A 21,715-nucleotide genomic window follows, 5' to 3' on the forward strand; every position below is an offset into this window, starting at 1 on the left:
TACAAGTGATATTGAAGGAACTGTGCGGCTGCTAGCTCATCAATACAATAATTTAAGACTAATTTTATTTTTCTTTAAATGATTGAAAAATCAAAATATTATCAACAGTATATCAACAACATGTCAACATAAAATTGAAAATCAAAAAAAAGTTAAAATACTTATCAACATAATGTCAACAATAAATCAACAACGAATCAACATAAGGAATAAAATAAAATATAATTTTTTAAAAAACTGTGACAATTAACAAAATATCAACAAGAAATCAACAACATGTCAACATAATAATGCAAACATATAATTTATTTTTCTTTCAATGATTGAAAAATCAACATATTATCAACAGTATATCAACAACATGTCAACATAAAATTGAAAATCAAAAAAAGTTGAAATACTTATCAACATAATGTCAACAATAAATCAACAATGAATCAATATAAGGAATAAAATAAAACATAATTTTTTGAAAAACTGTGACAATTAACAAAATATCAACAAGAAATCAACAACATGTCAACATAATAATGCAAACATATAATTATCTAGTATCGGTTAAATTTTATTTTATTTAATTTATTTCGCTGACAAAGTTATCTAATTTGCCAATTTAAAAAAAAATTCCAATGTTAAAATCAAGGAAATACTAACTGATTATCAACACAAAATCAACAACACTGTAACATTATAATAATTCAACAATCAACCATCATCAAAAAATCGAACTGCAGAATAAATAAACACAGAAATACAACCAAATACAAAAACAAAATGCAGAAATAACAAAAAATTATTCCATATAACCATAATTGTATATTACATAACATGAAATTAACATTATATTCTTGAAATATAATCTATATACATGTTTAATGATGAAAAAACAGTAAAACAATTGTAGATCTGAAAATAAAAAAGAAGAAAAAGAAGAAGAATGAATAAATTGTAAATCTGAAATCAAATAGATGACAAGACGAGCAGAGGAGATGATGGCGTTGGCGAAGATGACAACGGAGACGATGATGAGAACGATGACGGAGGAGCGTAGGAGTAGAGGACGGCGAAGCGGAAGACGACGGAGATGAAGAGAGAGGAAGATGAGCTGAGAGGAAGAGAGAGAAATATGAGTTGAGAGGAAGAGAGAATTGAATGATGAGGAGAGAGAAAATAAATGAAATTATGATGATTGTGCTATTAGGGTTGAATATATAAGATCCGTATAAAAGTTAGAATCAGCTCCGTGTATGGTAGTTTAGTAAGTGAAAAATATGACATGTATAAAAGTAAACAATTAGTCAATGTAGGTTGTTTGTGTAAAAAGCCCTATAAAAAACCCCAAAGTTGATCCAACTGACCGGGGTCCAAGAAATGGGCCGCTCAACTATAATTGGTCCATCTGCTAAAAGCCCAATAAGCTCTGCTGTTCAAAAGCATACAAATCCCATGGCGGTCTCAGTTCCCGCCTTCCACAAACATTTTTTCTTCTCTTCTTCCTCTTCATTTCACAGTTCATTTCCACTCAATGGCTTCATCACTCACAGAATCAACCCTAATTTCAGACCTCGAACAATCCTCCTCCTCATCATCACCTTCAATCTCATCTCTATTTTCTAATTACTTACTCCCATTCACCGATCTCACAAACCCTAAAAAACCTCAAACACAAACCCAAATCCAAACCCTAACTCGATCCCTAGCCAAACAGTTTCTCTCGTTCCTCAACCGCTCCCTCTCCGTCATCCCTAAACGCCTCTCCGACCTCTCCAAATCTCGCATTCCCGGAAATAATAATAATGATGATGATAAGTTTGTTCTCGAACTGTTTGATACTTACAGATTGTGTTTGGATTGCTTAGAATTAGTAGCGCCGCAGCTATCGTGTAAACCGTATACCGTGTGTATGCAGAGGCTGAGGTTGGTTAATTGTTTGGAGCGGTTAGGGTTTTATAAGGAAGCGGGAATTGAAGGGTTTATGATTTTGGAGAAGATTAAGGGGTTGGAGTATGGGGAGACGACGAAGAAGAAGAAAAAGAAGAAGGTGGGGGAGTTTGTGCCGGAGTTGATGGAGAATGTGGAGGATTTGGAATTTGTCAAGTTGGTTGTTGAGGCAACTGTGAGTGTTGTGAAATGTTTGGCTTTAGGGCAGAGTAGAGATCGTGAGGATTATACTACTGCTATTCGGCTGGTTGATGAGGTCATGCCATGGTTCAGGTGCGTGGAATTTTATGCCCCAACAAGAAAGAAAATGTAAAATGGGGTCTTTTGTTCAATCCTTCAATTTCTAGGATGTTGAAATTATGGGGAATAATTTAGTATGTGTTAATTAAAGGGGAATTCTGGGAAAAGAAAAAGGAAATGGGTGGTTTAGATTTTGTGGAAATTTGATGGTTAGAGCTTTAGATGGGATTAGCTTTGATCTCTTCGGAATTTTGTCTAGTTGGGAATGATATGTTTGCTAAAATGTAATGCATTATAGAATAGCAAATTTCATTTAGAAATGAAAGCATGGGGCATTATTTTAGAGAAATGGGAGAAAGAACAAATATGAATATTCTTTTATTTAATTCTTTTATCTTGTCATGTCTTGTCAACTTGCATCCTAGCTTTGGTATAGATAGACTTAAGCTATGTCTTATTGGGTGCTTTCTGAATTAGATGTATTTTGTCACCATTTTTGTTTATGAACATTAGAAAGTTGTAGTTATAGATATTTAGCTTGCTGACCATTTGTAGCTTAAAATAAATATTATAGGGTGTTAGATGCCAATGCATATGAAAAGTTGCATAGAGTGCTTGTGATTTACTTGGGCAAATGCACTCGGTTTTTGGTCGGCGAGCAATTAAATTTTGATGGAGATGTTGTTCATTCTTTCTGCGTGATATCAATGGACGAGTACAAAAAGTCATCTTTGAAAGATCAGATATTCAAGGTATTCTCTTGATTTTTACCCAGTGAAATGACAGGAAATCTTTGCTTCTCTCTGATTTGGACTTTATTTTCAGTTCGCCCGTCAAATCTGTTCCTCTCTGTTCTTGCATCAAGATGACAGACCTTTATTCACCATTGACATTTTAAAAATCATTTTGGACTCCCTGGCCGATATGTGCAAGGTAATTTAGCATATTTGTTGTCAGTGACGGCTAAGTGTAGACTGTTCCATTTATGTTGTTTGTCAAATGTTATCTGTAATGTGATTTTCTGTTGCAACACTCTCCACATATCAGATTTATTGTTTAAATCAAAAGTTGTAATAAAAGGTGCATAATAGATTTCATAACTGATTATTTAGTATGTCATTCAAGCTGTATTGCAAATTGATTCACTGTGAGATTGGATTATACATATTGTGCTTTATACATACGAGGATTTGATACTCTTACTTGGAGAATGCAATTTAATAAGTTCCACGAAAGACATTGTTATGCCTACTTTGTTCCAACAATTATTGCCTTCTAAATTTACATTGCGTACACCTGGTATAAGTATGAGATCTGATCTTTTAGAAAACATTTTTCGGAAACTTGTGTTCATGTATTTGTAGTGTCAAACGGAAAACCTAAATTTACATATGCTTATCCTTGCGTATATATTTTTGGGAAGAGTGTAGAATGGAGGAAATGATAATTGGATGAAAATACTGAATTATTATATTCCACATATCTCAAGGTATTTATGTGTAATACATATGCCTATCTAGGGGTGTGCAAAAACTGACCGAAACCGAATTTTCAATCGAACTGAACTGATTTAATAGTGTATTTGGTTTTTATTTTGATTTGGTTCAGTTCGGCTTTGATTTTTATAAATCCTAACTGTACTGAACCGAACCAAAAACCAAAATAGATCATATATGTAAACTTTGCTAGGCATTACACTACAAATTGTAAGTTAATGTTCATGTTAGCAAGGTCTACAGACCGGAGATCAAATCCCACTTTTTAAGAAAAATTTAAAACTACCAATTATCTTTCCTAAGTCTCAAAACCGTGACCTATCAATGCAGTTCAATAGGCTTTTCCACCGCGCAAAGGAGCGTTGTTGTCCAAGTCCAGTATTAATCATATATACTGGTTACCGATCGAACCGAATTTCCACTTCATTTCGGTTAATTTTTTTAGGGGCTTTAAAACTGATCGGTTTTGGTTTATGGTGGGTTCGATAACCAAACCGACCGATGCCCCACCCCTATGCCTTTGTAAGGTAAGTCAACTATACAAGAAAATCACAATCAGTTAATTAAGAATATTATAACTATAATTCTTAAATAGATATACATCTATATATGTTAAATCTAGCCTTCAAGTTGGTGGATAGATATCAAGCATGCCCAACTTGGATAGTGAATCATAATATGAGCTACTAGTAATGGCATGAGTCATCATGTTCGCCGGCTGGTTTCCACTCCTAATGTAAGGAAAAATCCAAGTTATTCTTGATATAATTCCTGTCAACTTCAATATGTACCATACGACGAACTATAGAATAGGATTCTTCCAATCATGGTAATAGAGAGGTAGCCAAAACACGACTATTAACTTGATCCAAACTGTGTTCAAAACCTGCAAGAAACATATTGCTGTGATACTCTGTATTACGCTTCTGTTGTTTCTCAATATCAGCAGCACATGTCAGGTCATTAGGTCTACAACTCCATGAAAATTAAATTCAGTTCATTGTAATATTATGATAGAGGTCAACCAACCTGACGCAGTTAAAAGGACTTCTTCATCAACTCGTAAACTTGAGAAGAGTCGGAAACATCAAGATAGCTCCTCTTAACCGCATCCAACACTGCACAAAGTGTGATATCAGATTATCAGTCATGGAGTTAATAAGCCAAGATTTGACAAGGGCATCTTCAGCTTTCCATTCATCATAGCTTGGACTAGCCTCTGCCGGTGCAACCTTTCTTCTAGCAATAGAACCCTTCTTCCTGCCTACAACTCTGGACTTTTTGACCAAACACGATAGCTAGATCCATTCAATTTAATATGGATTGGAGAAGAAGACTCATGGATAGTCACCATCAAGAGTTTCTTGTTAGGAACCTCGCTGTCAGTTATGGTAGATATCGATTGAGACTAGATGATAATTAGGTTAAGGTTAGGTTGGAATTGGAGCTGGGCAAAAAGCATAAGAGAGAAAAAAATTCCGGCTATTTGACTGCTTGGGTTCGAACAAAAGAGAAGGCAGTGGAAAAACTTTTCTTTTCTTCTGACACCAAATTGATAATTGGCTGAAAATACTGAACTTTTACTCCACATATTCATGCATAATACATATACTTATCTGAGGAAGTCAACTATACAAAAATACCACAATCAATTAATTAGGAATATTACAGCTATAACTCCTAAATAGATAAACATCTTTGTATGCCAAGTGAAGGAAACTATGGGGTTGAGCAATTTTATTTTTTTGTAGGATGCCTTGCGGCCATCCTCACTTAGTGTAGGAGCTTCTATTTTTTCTTCCTTTATTTTATTGTTAAGTAGAAGTAGAAGTACATTATATTTAAACAAATGTAGTTGAACATGAAGTTTATAAATACTTAAGCAAATTTATTTAGTTCCGACTTTTTCTAATTTTTAGTGCTGATAAACATTTTGTGGCAGGTTGAAGATCAAAATTGGGGAATAGAATTTGTTGAAGTTGTTGATTATTGTGCCTATAAATGTCGAACTGCGAGTACATTTTTTTATAGCACTATTGAAGCATGTCTAAATAAATTAGATGATGTTTGCCAGGTATTACACTTAGGTCATATTGTGTGTACTTTTTCTCTTTATCTACATTAAGCTACATAATGATTTGGATGAAGACTCCTATAAATAGCAATCTGTATGTTTATTTTAATTTATATCTTTTGCAGGCTATGGAACCAATCAATATGATTCTAAGGCTTTATGCTATTGGATCAACATTAACGGATAAAGTTTTAAAATCCATAATTGATTCCGCTACATTGTCCAAAGTCTTAAAAGATGAGTATGCAGTTAGCAGTTTGTTTACGGATGGAGATAGAATTTCAAATTTATCACCCCTGCTCGGTTCACTTCAAAGTTACTTCAGTATTGGAAGCAAGGAAATCTGTGTCTTGTGTGGGGTTGTTTTTAAGGACTCCGATAGTCTATCATATTTACAGTCGGATTCCGCATTAGCTTGCACACAGAAGGAGCGAAAGGCTTTTCTGAAAAGCTACTTAAATGCATTGGAGTTCTTGTGTCAGCCTCTTGCTGAATTAATAAACTCAGAGAAAAAACATTTTTTTGCTGAAAATGATGTTGCTTCTGTTTCTACTTTTATGTTTACCGTTCAAGAAGCATTTGATCAGTGTTTGGATGTGTTCCTTTTTTTACACAGGTAAATTGACTATAGCGATGTATTATTTCTTTTGCCATAATTTGTAGATCTTTGGCTTCTTATGCAGCAAATGAATACCGATATCTAATTTATTTAAAGTTCTTCTAGCCACTCTATGATGGAATAAACAAAGAATGTTATACGTTATGTTTGAGGTCATGTTAATTTTCTTTTTAAATTGGAGTAGAGTTCTTTTCGTCTGTTGGTATGTTGATTGCTTGAGCCACACACATTGCCTGTAGTGGAGTTGTCTGAAAAAAGTACTCAGTAAGATTTTGATTTAGATGTACTGATAAATTCTCTTTATTTCTAAGAAAGCTCACTTCATTTTTCTTTGTATTGTTGCAAATGTTGGCTGTCCCTTGTCAGTCCCATAAACTTAATTTTAAAATTTTATATTATCGCTATGGGCTTTATTTATAATTAGGCCTGCTTATGTCACTAAGCAGCTCCTCACATTTCCTGCATAAGTTTGCAGTTCAGCATCTGAAAGAGAGGGAGGTGATTTTGATGAAAATAAGATTATACTCAGTGTTGCTGTTGCTGCCTTTACTCTCTCCTTCCAGACCAAGCTAAAATTTCAGGTTTCCATTTTATGTCAATACTACTGAAGTCCATAGTCTAACATCTTGAGGATTTTGCTTCAAATGTTAAATATCACTAATTGGTTTGTTTTTCTTTTTTCAGAAAAATGTGCATCTAATGAAGCACATCATTGCCAGCAAACTAATTCAATATCAGGGACTGAAATATTTATTCGCATCTCTTTACAATCTCGGTGTACATTTATACAGAAATAAGCAAATGAACGAGGTACTTTAATTATAGTAAAAGAAGTGAATTAATTATGCGGTTTCTTTCTTAAGATGATGCACATGAAGTTGTTAACTTTGTTTTCCTGTGATAATTTTTTATTGTTTTGTCGCATGATATTATTTGTTAAGGAAAACAATGAGATGGAAGACGTGCTCATGTTAGCTTTTATATATTTCTGCTTTACCATTCGAGATAGATTTTATTCTAATTCTTAAATATACTTGTGAAGGCAATGCATATGTGCCATAAGAAAAGTGGCCCTTCTGTGCTCTTTTTGTCGCAAGTTCTAAAACATCTTCTTATTGCTTTGTTTTGCTGCTTGCATTATTGAATATAGGATCAAATCGATTAGACTTTGTCTATTTGATTTGATAGAATCATAGAAACACATAGTCATATCTGGATATTTTGTTTTGCCCGTTCGTTAGAAATGGGATCAATGCTTTTAATGAGTGTTTGCAAATGTTTGGAAGTGGTTGACAAGATGGAGTACAGCAGTTATAATGAGTGAGTAGCAGATGAACTACCTGTGGATGGTTGACTGAGGCAACCAACATAGGATAACTTAAAAGGTTTGATGGTGATTATATGGATTGTTGGAGGGAAAGGGTCTTTTTTTTTAATACAAGCACCAACATGCAGATTAATGTCCTTTTATCTGACATCACCTTGAAAAACATTACATTCTTGGGTTGATTGATACTTTTACTTATAAAGCCATCTTTTTGTTTGCTTACTTCAGGCTTCAAAGGCATTAAAATTATCTTGCAGAGCATCCTGGACTTATGCTGTCCTTCTTTGTCAAATGTATATGAACCAGTCCAATGGGTTAACTTGCGATATTTCGGAAGACGTTATTTTAAACTTTGTTTCGGAGACATGTACACGAACTGCTTTTGTTTTGGATGTTGTCTACCAATGTGCCAGTCCCAAAATAAAAAAGATACTAGTAAATGGTCTTGAAAATTGGTCTGCTGTTGAAGATATATTGAAAAGGCTGCCGGGTCCTATGACTTTGGTGAAGCAATGGGTAAAGGTAGCACTTGAACACCATCAACCATCCCTAATTAATTTTTCTTGTTTGGTTGTCTGATTATAATCTAATATGTAGGTACAATGCAAACTTCGTAAGCACTTGGAGGTGGATGATAAAGCTTCAACCTTGTATCATTTGTTGTCATTTTCGGGGAAATTGTCAAAAAGGTCAATTGGCAAAATTTTACAGCAGGTTGGCCCTTCATGCTGCTTTTCTTAAATGGATTTATTGCTTTACATTTCTTCATTAGCTTTAAATTTGCACCATTCTTTTTAAACTTGTGACTATGGATTTTGCTCTTCCTTCTTTTTTCCTTACATTCCATATATATATTTATTTATATAGGAGCTTCTTGCATATGAAGAAATACATGCTATGTACCCAGAATTGTGCCAGAGAATGCAACTTGAAATAATAGATATTCTCTTGCAAGATGTGTATACCATGCAAATTAGCCCTGCAGAGAGATTGAGCCTTCTACTAAGAAAAGGACGGGTGTTGAGGGCCTTTGGCCTTAAAGGTTTGAAGGATTGTATTCAGTGTTTGACGGATGCAATTTCAACAATTGTGAGTTATTTACCCCTTTATGTTTCTTTATCCTATCGATCTTTTGCTTGTTAAACATTTGGTAGAAATGCTTTTGCTCTTGACAGAGTTGGTATGTGACTTACTTGAGATAGACACTGAAACAGAATGGTGAAGAGCATGTTGACGGAACTCCAAGTTCTCATAACTTAGCTGTGGGACATTGCTTGCGTGCTTTATGTATCCAGGAAACTGAGCCAAATTCAAAGGTGTTAACCATAGAAGGCTAGTCCCTGTAATTTGCTTTTTAATGCTTAAAGTTTATGCATTTAGTTAATATGTTATGCCAGAACGAACATTACGCTGTCTTTTGTTTCTTGCTGGAAGCAGCAAATCCTTCAAGATATCAAAGCTGCTACAACTATATGGTTGAGTATTCCAAGTTCAGATTCTGGTCTTGAATCATCTGACAGTGGACTAGTTTTACTGTATAATATAGCTGATTTATTAGCAGTGAAGGTAACTTCATGATCTCATTATTTGATTGTGGTTATCATTTTTGATGTCTTTTGAGTTCTCTGAGCTTAGTCTTCTTTTTACTTTACCTATTCAGGGTTCCATAGAAATTTACCATGATGTATATAAGCTGATAATTAGAATACTCCAACAAAAAAATGTGCCAGTGGAGAAGTTCTTGTCCATCTTGTGGGAGAGTAGAAGGCTGAGTCATGCCCTGTGTGTGTCACCTGTACATGAGGAGCTTCTGAAGAATTTATCAAGGGATTATTGTGAACAATTGAAGTCTATTGATTTCTGGACGCTTTGTCTAAAAGGCTTTCCATCTTCAGCACTTGGGTTTCAACAAAACTTCTCATATTTGTTTACAAGTGTACCCTGCAGCTCTTGTAACCACGAGGCTCCTTTTCAGTCTGAAGTCACAGTCGACGATATTAAACGAGCTGCGTTTGAGCTTATTTCAGTGGTTTAATACTTGAATCCTTCTATAAGCCTACTATGGTTCTTCATTAGTATTTTAATTTCATAAGTGATATAAAATTACTAATTTATTTTGCTTGCTCTTTTCACAGGTTCCTGTAACCAGTTATTCTGTTTTCTCTGCTGGATGCCTATACTATGATTTGAGTGAACAATTCATTGCAAGTGGGCGTTTATTTGAGGTAAAATGTACATAATATTTTTCATTTTTGGCCGAAGTTGAAATTTTTATAAGAAATAATTGACTGTTATGATTTAATCTAGGAAGATAGTATTCACTTTGTTTCAAATATTTTTTGTTCCAGTTTAGATTGATGATTAATCATCTTGGCTGTCAACTAATTTTAGTTCTCATTGAACTAGAGAACATGAGTTTGATGAATATGCAGAAGTTCTCAGTTTATTAATTAAGTTCAAATACAAATACAAACTCAACTAATATTAAGAATACAAGTATGGATATAGAACAGGTTTGATCATCTGTGTGCTTGAGAATGTCTTAATGAATGATGCTTTTATGCGCTCATCTAACTGATGAATTTATGTTTATCTCTGCTCTGAATAGTTCCTTTTCAGTTGATTTGCTATCAGGTTTTCTTTAGGAAGCTCATGAGTTTTCTGAGTGCAAAAGAAGCCCAGTGGAGATACAACTCAACTCAACTAAGTTTTATCTAGATTCCTCTAAATTAGGGTACAACTAGGATTTAGTAAGACTTTGCATTTGTATTTTGTATAGAACTATAGATCAATATTCAATTCAGAAGACTAGTGCTACTTAACACTTACCCGCTCATTATTTCACCCAAAATTGTGCTAAGTGAGGTCTGCATCTACCTCTTTTCTTCCTTTAAATGAAGAGTAAAGAAACTATTAAGAGTTTCTGATTCATTTTAGCTGTTTAAATAATCATGGAACAAATTAATTCCGCATGCTCTTCATTCATGACTAAGCTAGTATGCAAATAATTGCGATCAAGGATATTGTTCTATTGTTTTTACTGTTGGTTCTGGTAAAACTTGTGCAATGGCTTAGGGGAAACTGTTTCTGTATGAACATTTTTATCCAGATCGTAATTTTCAATTAGTTACATTTGTTAGATGCTACTGAGTGGGCAACTCAACCAATCCACAGTTTCAACTTTTGGGTCATAAATCTACCAAACTTCTCCAGCACTTTGCAGCCATATTCTTCCAATGATGCTTAGAAACAAACATTTGTTTGTTGGTTCATCAATTGCTTTTTTGGTCTAATTCTTTACATTTCTGTACCTTATTGGATCAATTGGCTTTCTGATCTGAAGTTCTGATGGATCTGGATGTCTAAATTATTTGTGGCTAAAGTTCCATTATAGTTTTTTCTATCTCCTACTGGTTGCTGCTATCTTCAATTAAGTAAATGCATGCATTCTTGTCTGTTTTTTTTTCCTTTGTTCATATTAAAACATGATTAAGTATCCTGTAAGACATGTATGGAAATTTCTGTCTTTATCTTGATGTATATTTTATAATTCCTGCTGGTTATGGGTTTCTGGATTTTAATGCAAATTATTTCATTCTTAACAGGCACTTCTGTATGCAAAAGAAGCCCATCGACTGCGTACAGAACTCTTTCAGGAGAAGTTTACATACTCCGTTGAGCATCAAACTGAAAAGCTTGTTGATGTTGGTGATCATTCTCAAAAGCTCATTCATGGTGTGCGCAATCTACGAGTGAATGAATCAGTTGCTTGCAAATTGTGGTGCTCTGAAAGTAAATCCTCAGATGGAGAAGTTTGTTATCTCAGTCCATGGAAAGTACTTCAATGTTATCTTGAAAGCACTCTACAGGTTGTGTAATCTTTGGCTCTTAAGCTTTTGCTTTGGTAATTTCATTCATTTCCTGCCTACTCTTTGAAGCTTATGAATTGGCTTTTCGACTGCTGATGATATTACAGGTTGGAATTATTCATGAAATAATGGGAAATGGAAGCGAGGCTGAAACTTTTTTACTATGGGGAAAAGACATCTCCTGCCAACAAAGCTTGTCGCTGTTTATAGTTGCATTCTGTTCTGTTCTCGGTATAAAATAAAAACTGTTTACTGATGCCAATAACGACAATTTATTCATTTTCTTTGAAGTGATTTGAACATTTGCTCACTCCTATGGATATGTAGGTAAACTATATCGTAAGAAAAGGTCTTGGGATCTCTCAGGAAAGGAACTTCAAATTGCAAAACAGACTTTGGAAAGTTCTCGTTCTGCTATAACTTGTGTAAAGTGCAAATTGATACTGGATGTTACTGTCGATCAGCAACTTGCTGATTTATCCCGAAATTGTATTTTTGATGCTAAAAGAAATATTTTAACGGAGAGGTTATCTCATGCTGAAAGCTTGTATAAGTTGTCCCTGGACAAATTGAATCTTACAGAATGGAGGAACTCTATTAGTTGTCCTGAAGAAGTTGAAGATGGAACAAGAAAGAAATTTGCTTGCTCTGACACAACTCAGCCGGATAAGGTGGATTTTATTTCCACAAAATCAGGACCAAATGCAAAGCTGAAAGGCAGAAAGAATAAAAATACCAAGCCTACTGTGAGATCTTCGTTACAAGAGCAATCGTCCATACCTGAGCAAAATACAAGAATAACTCGTTCCAGATACCGCTCTTCTCAAAATCAAAACGTAAACAGTGTGGAAGAGCTGCAACATGGCCATTTCAAACATCTGAATGGGAATAGTGCATGTGATTACTCTGATGCCAACAGCCAAAAAAAGTCATTGTCAGAGACAAGTAGCAGAAGGGTTGATTTGGGATGTGAAGTTGCATGTGTTTGCAACACAATGAAGTGCTGGTTCTGTCTGGCTATGGAAGTTAAAGAATCTGGACTATTGATGAATTTCATAAATATGAAGTGGGAGCTTGTTAGACGGCGGCTCTCCCTCAGGGTACTAAGTGGCAGAGGTATGGCTGCCATTGCATATCACAAATTATTGTCAATTATGTACATCATTTTTCAAATTTTGTGTTTTGCTGAGTCAGCTTTAAGTAGTAATTAGTGCAGTAGTGTATTTTTATATTCTAAATTATCTAATTAACTCGTTGGTTAGAACTTAGGTCCTTTATGAGCTGTATATACTATACTAAACGGTACAAATAATTTTGGATAGCAAATAGCTATACTGAACAGCACATATAATTCTCAGAAGCAGAAAGTGTTGACTATTTTAATTGAAAATATAAATTAGCAAATCTTTTGTGTGAGCATTTGCATCTTAGTCTCTTTCAATAGTTTATTGTTATGATTTTCAGGTAAGTGCCTAGAAGTTCATGGTAAACTCCATGAAGCACATGAAATCATTTTGCAAAGTATCACTGTTCTGGTCAGCCGAAATCCATTTACCCAACCTTATAATCATGTTTCACACACATGTTTGCTTGATTTTGTTGGGAGGGAGTTCTATGGGGATGCCTTTGCTGTTGAACGTGCAGCTTTGCTCTACAACATATGCTGGTTCTTTCTGAAGGGTTACCATTATAAAGACAACAGGTATTTGTATTAATGAGACATCCGTACCTTATTGTAACTATGTGCATGTCCTTGAGTAAATATGAAGTTCTAGAACATACTTTTCTAGGCTTGCAATGTGAGCACATATGCCTACAAATAAGCAAGTTTAATTCTTTATTGAAATAGTATTCTGTACAATTGATTATGGCCTTCTCATAGCTTGTTCTGCAACAGGACCTTTTGCTGTGATCTATCCCATGTTGAATTGCAAAAAGTAGTTTCATGGCTGATGCTAGCCTTCGTACTCTGTCGTGAAGTTCCTAAACTTTTTCAGCAGGTCAAATGTTTGTTTACATTTTGGTGTAATTTAAGCTTGATATTCTTTGTTTTCATTTTTTTGGTATTGCCTTCAGACGAGCCTTAGATTTTAAAAACTGTAGCAACTTTACTTTTTTTTTTAGGCCTAATTACTTAAAAACCACCCACCTTGTAACTTTTTTTCATTTATACCATGACTTAGGAAAATTTTCAATTGTACCCTATTTTTGATTTTTTTGTTTCATCTCTACCCTAATAAGTTGAATTGACCTATTTTCTTTTGAAAAGGAGTTTAAATTAGTCCTTCATTTTTAATCTATATTTTAATAAAATGTTAATGTTAATCATTTATGTATCTTGTTTTTAATATTTTCATCTTTAAATTAATTAAATTATCAAAAAATTTACTTTTGGGGTACAAATGAAACATAAAAATCGAAAATAGGGTACAGTTGAAAATTTTCCTAGGTCATGGTATAAATGAAAAAAAGTTACAAGGTGAGTGGTTTTTAAGTAATTAGGCCTTTTTTTTAATATCTTGCTATTCCTTTTTTCATTCATTTCAATTGTTCCTTCCACAACTATGTTAGGAGTTCATATCCCTGTATGTCTAATGTCAGTAGAATTCTTTTGTAGGGTAATTGTTTTTGTTGGTAGCTTTACACCTGATGGGTATACTGAGGGATTAGATAGGTTTGGTCAAAGATTATGAATAAACTGAATAAATGAAAATCAGTTTTGGAATTATAACAAAGCTAGTATATTTTCAGTTAAAAATCTTTTCATCAGGGATGATGACCCGGTGCTCTGGTAGTTTTGTAAAGATTACTATATTGTTAAGACAGATAATTACTGTGTTTTGAAAGATTGATTCGTAATAGTTTGGCCAGGTTTCTGCAACAAAATCTTATCATCACTTGTTTAATTAATAAATATAATACTTCGTCCATCCCAAATTGATAGGCAGTTTAGGACAAACACAATTACTAAGAAAGTACTAAGACATTTCACTATAATTAAAGAGGGTCTATTCTATTGACATTACTTAGTAGAGTAATACTAAATTGAGTGTCTATTAGTTGGGACAAAGAAATTTAAAATAGTGCCTATCAATTTGGGGCAAATGAGTAATTAGTATTTTGAATCTTTTCATTTTTTTATCACAAGAGTTAAGAGGAAGACATTTTTCAGATGCCTTCTATGGTTTTTGTAATTATTTTGGGTCCCTTCACAAGATCTAAACACTAAGTATGAACTCTAGTTCTATTCAGTTCAGATTCTATTTCTTATTTTCCGTGCTGATGATTACTAAAATAAATACCTGACAAGGTTACAAACTATAAATTTGTAATTTTAGACTTCAATACTACTCTTTCTCGTTGCATTTAGCCTAATGTTGCTTGTTTTCCTGTATGTAATTTTTTAAAATTGCCGATGTGTTTGCTCTTAATCATTGAATTAACAGGTTTCCAGATTGCTTTCTTGTATTTTCATTGTTTCCTCATCAAGTGAGCATTTTTCTTTGCCATCTTATTGCAAAGTGCTCTCTGAAGGTCAATGGGCATCATATTTTCATCAAGCTTCACTTGGTTCACATCTTACTTATCAATTCTTTTCAAATATCACCCAGAAACGTGAAGCTGAAAATATTATAGATGATCAGGTATGTTCCTGCATTTTTGGTTTGCTTATTGTATTGAAATTCTTCTACATTACAGATGAGCTGGTAGATCTGTTTGGATGGCTGATATATGTTATGCATGGAATCTTGCGGAAACAACGTTTACTCGTGTTGGAAACGTCTGTTTCCGAAACTCTTAGAAATTCATAGGAAACATTTTGGAATTAGATACATGTATTCTAAATAGGAAATTAGTTTTCATAGGAAACATTTTGGAATTAGATACATTTATTCTAAATAGGAAATTAGTTTCTTAAAAAATAAAACTAAAGAGTTACTCATTCATTAATTTTTTCAAAAACTTAATTAGTTACCCACAAATCTTATTATTCATATGACCCACAATCCACAAACAAAATCTTGTTTTCTTTCTGAAAATACAATCTTTAGAATCTACGTTATTATTTATTATAAACTTAAATTATAATAATATTCAAATGATTTATTTTATTAATTATCATAAATGTGTAATAATTTATTTGCATGAAGATATATTCATTTAAAATTAAGATTATACATGTTTTTTCATAATTTCTTGAATTTATAAATATATCTTTATAATCTTATTATTTACACGTTAATCCTACGTTTCCGTTTCTTATATTATGAAAAAGTACGTTTCGTTGTTTCATTTTTGTGTTTGTTTCCCTGCAACACAGACTAATATAATAACATCTTAGCACGATTCTTATTTCTTTATGACCTTATTATTGGCTGATCAATTTTTATTTGTAGTTCCTTTATTCTGTGTAGTCCTTAAGAAGATCCCCTGATGATTGGGCTAGCTCGCATATTTACAATGATCACCTAATATATGCTTCATTTAAATCAAATCAATATTTTTTTCTTTAAAAGAAAAGAATTTTTGTTGCAAGGATAGGAAAAGTTGATAATTTTATACTATGTTTGAGAGGAGTAAAATGAGGAATATGTTGAAAATGTTATAGTTTTACTATCTTTGGAGTAAGGGAAGATGAAAGGGAAAGCCACAATGACAGTGGGTAAAGGAAAGTATGTCTTTAAAATATGGTTCCTGCGCCAGAAATAGAAACAGGACACTAAACCTTAAAGGCGGGGATGAGAGAGTAGTAGTATTAGACCAATAGTGTAAAGTTGATGAGGGAAGTGTGCATGCCCCTGTACCTGTTTGTTCAAGATTTTAGTTTCTCTTGCAATGAATTTTCTAACCAATTCGTGACTTGGACTTTGTTTTCCTGATCCGTCTGCTTGTGTTTGTTTATATATTAGTCTGGATTGGATGTCAATAATTCAAACATATACTGTGACACAATAAATCAGTTATAGGTTCCTTCTCTTCTGGGTTTTGTTTATCCAATAGTTTAGAGTGAAGTATACGCCAGTAAATTTCAAGCACTTACTTTACTTCATTAGTTTCTTGTGAAATTAGTTATATCTTGATGGTGCAAATAAGATGTCAACTGAAGATGTCATTTTTTAGTTTAATCTAATGATTCTGCTTTCAGGGGCCAAAATTGACCGGATCAATATTCAAAGGAGCAGAAACAAGTAAAATGCAAAGGTTTCAAGTGTTTGTTCGGCAGATTGAAGTTTTGCATGATTAACAATCCATTCTAATTTTTTTTCTTTCTTTCCCTTTTTGCTGCAGGCTTGGACCAAAGTCTCTCCAAGATCTGGAAAATTTTGTGACCGAGTTTTTCTCAAGCCTTCCTTGCACGACAGTGATTTGTATAAGTTTGATAGGTGAATCTTATGCGAGTTTATTACAAGAACTACTGGTGTATCCTTCATGTGTTTGTGCATGGATGCTGTTGTCACGCCTGAACTTTAAGAGTGAACCTATTGTGATGCTTCTGCCAGTGAATTCATTTTCAGAAGGTACTTATGAACAGAGGTTACACATGTTACATGCCCATTATGTCGTTGTATGCATAAGTTATCTGACACTCAATAATCTGTATGTATTTGTCAGAAGTTTCAGATGATGATGCACCAAAGCCTATCTCTGAAGAATTTTCAGAGATGAATGACTTGGATAAGCATTGGCACTGTCCCTGGGGTTTCACTGTCATTGATGAAGTTGCTCCTGCATTTAAATTTATATTAGAGGAGAATTACTTATCTTCATCAATATTTCCTTTGGAGGATACTAAAGAGAACAGACAACTATGGTGGATGAGGAGAAAGAAGCTAGATTCGCAACTTGGTAAATTGCTTAGGTATTTGTCTACTACACTCAATACAAGTGAATTTAGCCTCAATAAGTGTATGTTCTTGTATGACATGCATAGGCACATGTTAAAATTATAATAGGTAGAGTAGTTTAAAACCCTCTCATTCATATTTGTTTATCAGACATGCATTATTTGTTCTGCCTAGTAACCTTTATTGGAGGTAGAACACACTGTTTATTAATTATCAAGCATTTCTAAATGTTGTCTATGTATTAATGTGGGGAGTTAATTAATTCTAGATGTTTTTGTGCAAGCTTTGGAGCATCAAGTTCTGATAAATGATTTTTGTTTTTTTCTAATTGCAACATGCCATGTCTTTGTGATTCAGGAAATTGGAAGATATGTGGTTAGGTCCCTTGAGGTACGTGCTTCTTGGAGAATTGTCCAACCCCAAGCACCTAGATTCTGTACACAAGAAGCTGATGCGAAATCTGAAATCCAAATGTAAATTTGAGGCAAATGAAAGTTTTTTAAAGGTTATTCTCGGAGGCGGAAATAATTTGTTAGATGGAGAAGCATGTATCTCTGATCTATTATTTTTGAAAAAGGGCTGCTTCATAAGGAATGTTTTATATTCTGATGAAGAAACATCCCAGATCTTGTCCAAGGAATTTGGAGCTCAAAAACTGTCTAACATGGCCATCGAACTGCTAAATGAAGCTCTGAATGAACTTGAAGAGGATTCTGTTTATAGAGAACCTCTAATTTTGGTGCTGGATATTGAAGTTCAGGTACGCATTTTCTTGGTTGCTTCCTCCAATTTATTCCGATTCCTGAGGCTGGTCTTAAATGTTGGTCTTTTTTTTTCTTTGTTTCCTTGATTTGGTACTCTCTTGGTATTTCTTTTATATATTATTCATTGATTGAAGTTGGATTAGGGTAATGTCCCGTTGGTTTGCTTAAATGGAATCTGTGTATGGTTGATGAGCTCTAAGTCTAAAGTAGGAATGGGCGTCAGATATCAGCTTTTCGGTTTAAAACAACCTCATTAACCTGTAATTAATTGCAGTTTTTCTATATTCTAATCTACCAAATGACACCAAAATTATCATATTCTCCTATGGAAGGCAAGAATTCGCTAAATCCTTAAGAAAGCCACATCAGAGCAAAAATATGATCAAATTCTGGAATTAAATGAACTAGTGAGACATCATCTTAGAACAAATTAGATAGGTGTTTGCGCGTTGTTTTAGTTATAGCCTAGGTACTGCAAAATTTTCTCTGTGGTCACTGGTCAATAAGCAAACATTAACAGTGACTGTGATCTACTAAGAGTAATTGTGGAAGTGATAAGCATAAGTCTAAACCCATAATATGATATCTTCTACACAAATCAACTTTATATAAACTGTAGAATTCTATAACTCCTTCAAAACTTAATATTTCCTGGATTGTAACCATCCCTTTTTAACATATTTATATATTCATCCAACAATTGCTCTGCTTGTAAGGGTAGAGGAACAAAATAAAGTGAATAGAATAAAGTACCAATAAAAGATAGCATTTTAGCAAGAAGAGGAGCTGGTTTTGGCTGAAAGGTAAGGGCTATAAGTAGCTATGTCAAAGTCTATGGCACATACATAAAAAAAAGGACAAAAGCTGTTGGACATTCAATTATAATGGAGGAAAATGGAGAGTTTCTCTTAAAAGAAAACAAACATAAAAGAAAGAAGGGTTAAGGGTGTAGAAAAATGGAAGGTGTAAATGGAGAAGGTAGGGAAGTGTTGCTGAAATTGAACAACTCCAAATGGCAGAAATAACCTATTAGAGAGACATTTGTCAACCTTATATCATATTGTTTATTTAAAGATTTTTGTAAATTAAATAGATATAGATGGATGTAATCAATTGGACAAGATGGAAGTTCAGTTGGTGTCTAAAGAGTTGGTTTCTTAATCACCCTGGACCTGCACCACATTACCTTGAATGCCTCTTACAGATTGATTAAGATGACAAAAGAGCCATCCCAGCCAATCAGACTGAATCATTTTGTCCGATCTTTACTGAATTGCATTTTATCTCGGATGGTTATTTTTTCTGAAATGATTGTCATATTCTTTCTAGAAGAAGAATTTTCACAAATAACATGCTCAAGGTGATTATTTATGTTATTAATGATACGTTGTCTTTGGCATGCTTAAAGAATTCATTTTATTGTTTTAACTTAAGATGTTGCCTTTCCTTTGGTTAGCTTGGTGAACTTGGATTCAAATTGATGACACATGACCTAATCTTCATGCTTTTGAAGTGGATTAGAGTTCCCTTTTTTTCCCATATAGTTGATATCATTTTATTTATGCTAAATATACTCATAACTGTGTGTAGATGTTTCCATGGGAGAATTTACCTGTGCTTAGAAACCAAGAGGTCTACCGAATGCCTTCTGTTGGTAGCATCAGTTTGACACTTGATAGAAGCTGCAATCCTCAAGAACAAGTTGGGAGGATATTTAGTACACTTCCTTTCATAGATCCCCTCGATGCATTTTACTTGCTGAATCCCAGTGGTGATCTAAGCAGCACCCAGAATGCATTTGAAAAGTGGTTCAGGGATCAAAATTTTGAGGTGCTCTTTTCCACCTTTATGGTTAAGTAAAGAATAATAATAGTAAGTTGCTTACGTTGGTAGTGGGATTTTACGGATTACCTCCACTTCTTTAAATTGGAGGTTAATCAATAAGAAGTAATATCTGATGCAAGATTACTGGAGTACTGTGTTTCTTGAAACAATATTTGATTAAATATTTTTACAGGGGAAAGCTGGAAGTGCTCCCACTGCAGAAGAACTGACTTCCGCCTTAAAGAGTCACGACCTCTTCTTATATTTCGGTCATGGAAGTGGTATGCATCACTGAATGCTGCAACTTTTTTTCTGTTTTTTTTTTCTTTCTAATTTTTGGATTATGAACTTGGTTGAGATGATATCTTTTGTAAAGAGTGTAAATGTTGTGGCAACAGGTGCACAGTACATATCTCAGAAAGAGATTCAGAAACTGGAGAAATGTGCTGCTACTCTTCTGATGGGATGCAGCAGTGGCGCATTGTCATTAAATGGCAGTTATATTCCTCAGGGTACGCCATTATCCTACCTTTTAGCTGGTTCTCCAATCATCGTCGCGAATCTTTGGGAAGTCACGGACAAGGATATTGATCGGTTTGGGAAAGCAATGCTTGATGCCTGGTTAAATGAAAGGTCTAGCTCTTCCACAGATTGTGTGCAGTGCCATGTTTTAGCAGAAGAATTCGAGGCCATGAATTTAAAGGATCACAAAGTTAACGCGAAGAAGAGAGTCCAGAAGAAGAAAGAAGCTGAATCTTGTGATAGTGATAATGGCATGAAGAATTGTTGTAATCATAGACCCAAGATTGGATCATTCATGAGTCAAGCTCGTGAAGCTTGTACACTCCGTTTTCTGATTGGAGCATCTCCGGTATGTTACGGTGTCCCTACAGGCATAAGGAGAAAGAATAATTTATAGTATTACATCAACAGAATAATTTTTCCAGAAGATTCAGCTAACGAAGTTTCAGCTAATGCCATGCACACTAGCAATTTTTCTGTACATCTATATCTTTGAAGTCTTTTCTTGTCCTCCCAAATTGGGGAATGTAAAACTAGTAAATAAACTGTTATTTAGTTCAAACGTATTTGTATCATACAAGTTTTAGCAGCATACAAAAAAGTTATTAATTACGCAAAATTATGGTATATTAATGTTATATCTATGAGTTAGACCGATGCGATCATGTTTTTATGAATGTAATAAACTAATGCTACATAATGTGTTTAAACTATTTTTACAAACTAATGTATTTAAAAAGGTAAAAAAAAACCTTTCAAAATACTGGACAATTGTATACTACAGTCGACCCTCTAATAGTTAATATTCTATAAATTAATAATTCTAATAATTAATAGAAAATTGAGAAAACCAACTTCGTTCCACGTCGGATAATTAATAATTCTATTATTTAATAATTAATAAAATTTGAAATATATTCTACATGAATATTAATTATTAGAGAAAATTTTTTAAAGAAATATATAACAATTGATGATTTATTTGAGGCAATATTAACCTTAATTCATAAAGTGGAAGTTAAAATACCATCAAATTATGACTTTCTTATTCTTTTGAGAAATTTTAAAAGAAATTATTAGATAAACAAATTAAAGTAAGTAAAGTATCTCTAGTATAAAAAAAATTAAAAATTATTTTATTTTATGGATACAACTTCTTAATAATTATTTTTTAATTTGATATCAAATTATGT

The 21,715-nt window shown here is 33.6% G+C and overlaps 1 protein-coding gene across 4 annotated transcripts; it reads left to right on the top strand.

Moving 5' to 3' along the window:
* The first annotated feature begins 1,451 nt into the window (after nucleotides 1–1,451).
* On the top strand, nucleotides 1,452–21,149 carry LOC126660078 (separase). Of its 4 annotated transcripts, none has more exons than XM_050353410.2 (27): nucleotides 1,452–2,214; nucleotides 2,756–2,933; nucleotides 3,007–3,114; nucleotides 5,620–5,751; nucleotides 5,877–6,367; nucleotides 6,846–6,951; nucleotides 7,055–7,180; nucleotides 7,926–8,219; nucleotides 8,295–8,411; nucleotides 8,565–8,786; nucleotides 8,900–9,013; nucleotides 9,135–9,263; nucleotides 9,358–9,726; nucleotides 9,833–9,922; nucleotides 11,303–11,566; nucleotides 11,674–11,797; nucleotides 11,894–12,682; nucleotides 13,031–13,268; nucleotides 13,464–13,566; nucleotides 15,013–15,210; nucleotides 16,713–16,768; nucleotides 16,856–17,085; nucleotides 17,180–17,426; nucleotides 17,770–18,172; nucleotides 19,767–20,006; nucleotides 20,194–20,281; nucleotides 20,399–21,149. In XM_050353410.2, exons 1-27 carry the CDS (start codon nucleotides 1,526–1,528, stop codon nucleotides 20,917–20,919), a joined length of 6,666 nt encoding a protein of 2,221 aa, XP_050209367.1. In that variant the 5' UTR covers nucleotides 1,452–1,525; the 3' UTR covers nucleotides 20,920–21,149. The 4 variants fall into 4 exon arrangements, with proteins under 4 accessions (XP_050209367.1, XP_050209368.1, XP_050209369.1 ...); XM_050353411.2 differs by having other exon boundaries at nucleotides 8,912–9,013; XM_050353412.2 differs by lacking the exon at nucleotides 3,007–3,114.
* The last annotated feature ends 566 nt before the right edge of the window (nucleotides 21,150–21,715 follow it).

Source organism: Mercurialis annua, linkage group LG8 (genome assembly GCF_937616625.2).
Source record: "Mercurialis annua linkage group LG8, ddMerAnnu1.2, whole genome shotgun sequence".
Classification (NCBI taxonomy): Eukaryota; Viridiplantae; Streptophyta; class Magnoliopsida; order Malpighiales; family Euphorbiaceae; genus Mercurialis; species Mercurialis annua.

Coding starts and splice junctions, on each gene's coding strand:
- LOC126660078 (XM_050353410.2), top strand. CDS start 1,526: ATGGCTTCATCACTCACAGAATCAACCCTAATTTCAGACCTCGAACAA. Junction 6,952..7,054: donor AGACCAAGCTAAAATTTCAG/GTTTCCATTTTA, acceptor TTCTTTTTTCAG/AAAAATGTGCATCTAATGAA. Junction 8,412..8,564: donor TTGGCAAAATTTTACAGCAG/GTTGGCCCTTCA, acceptor TTATTTATATAG/GAGCTTCTTGCATATGAAGA.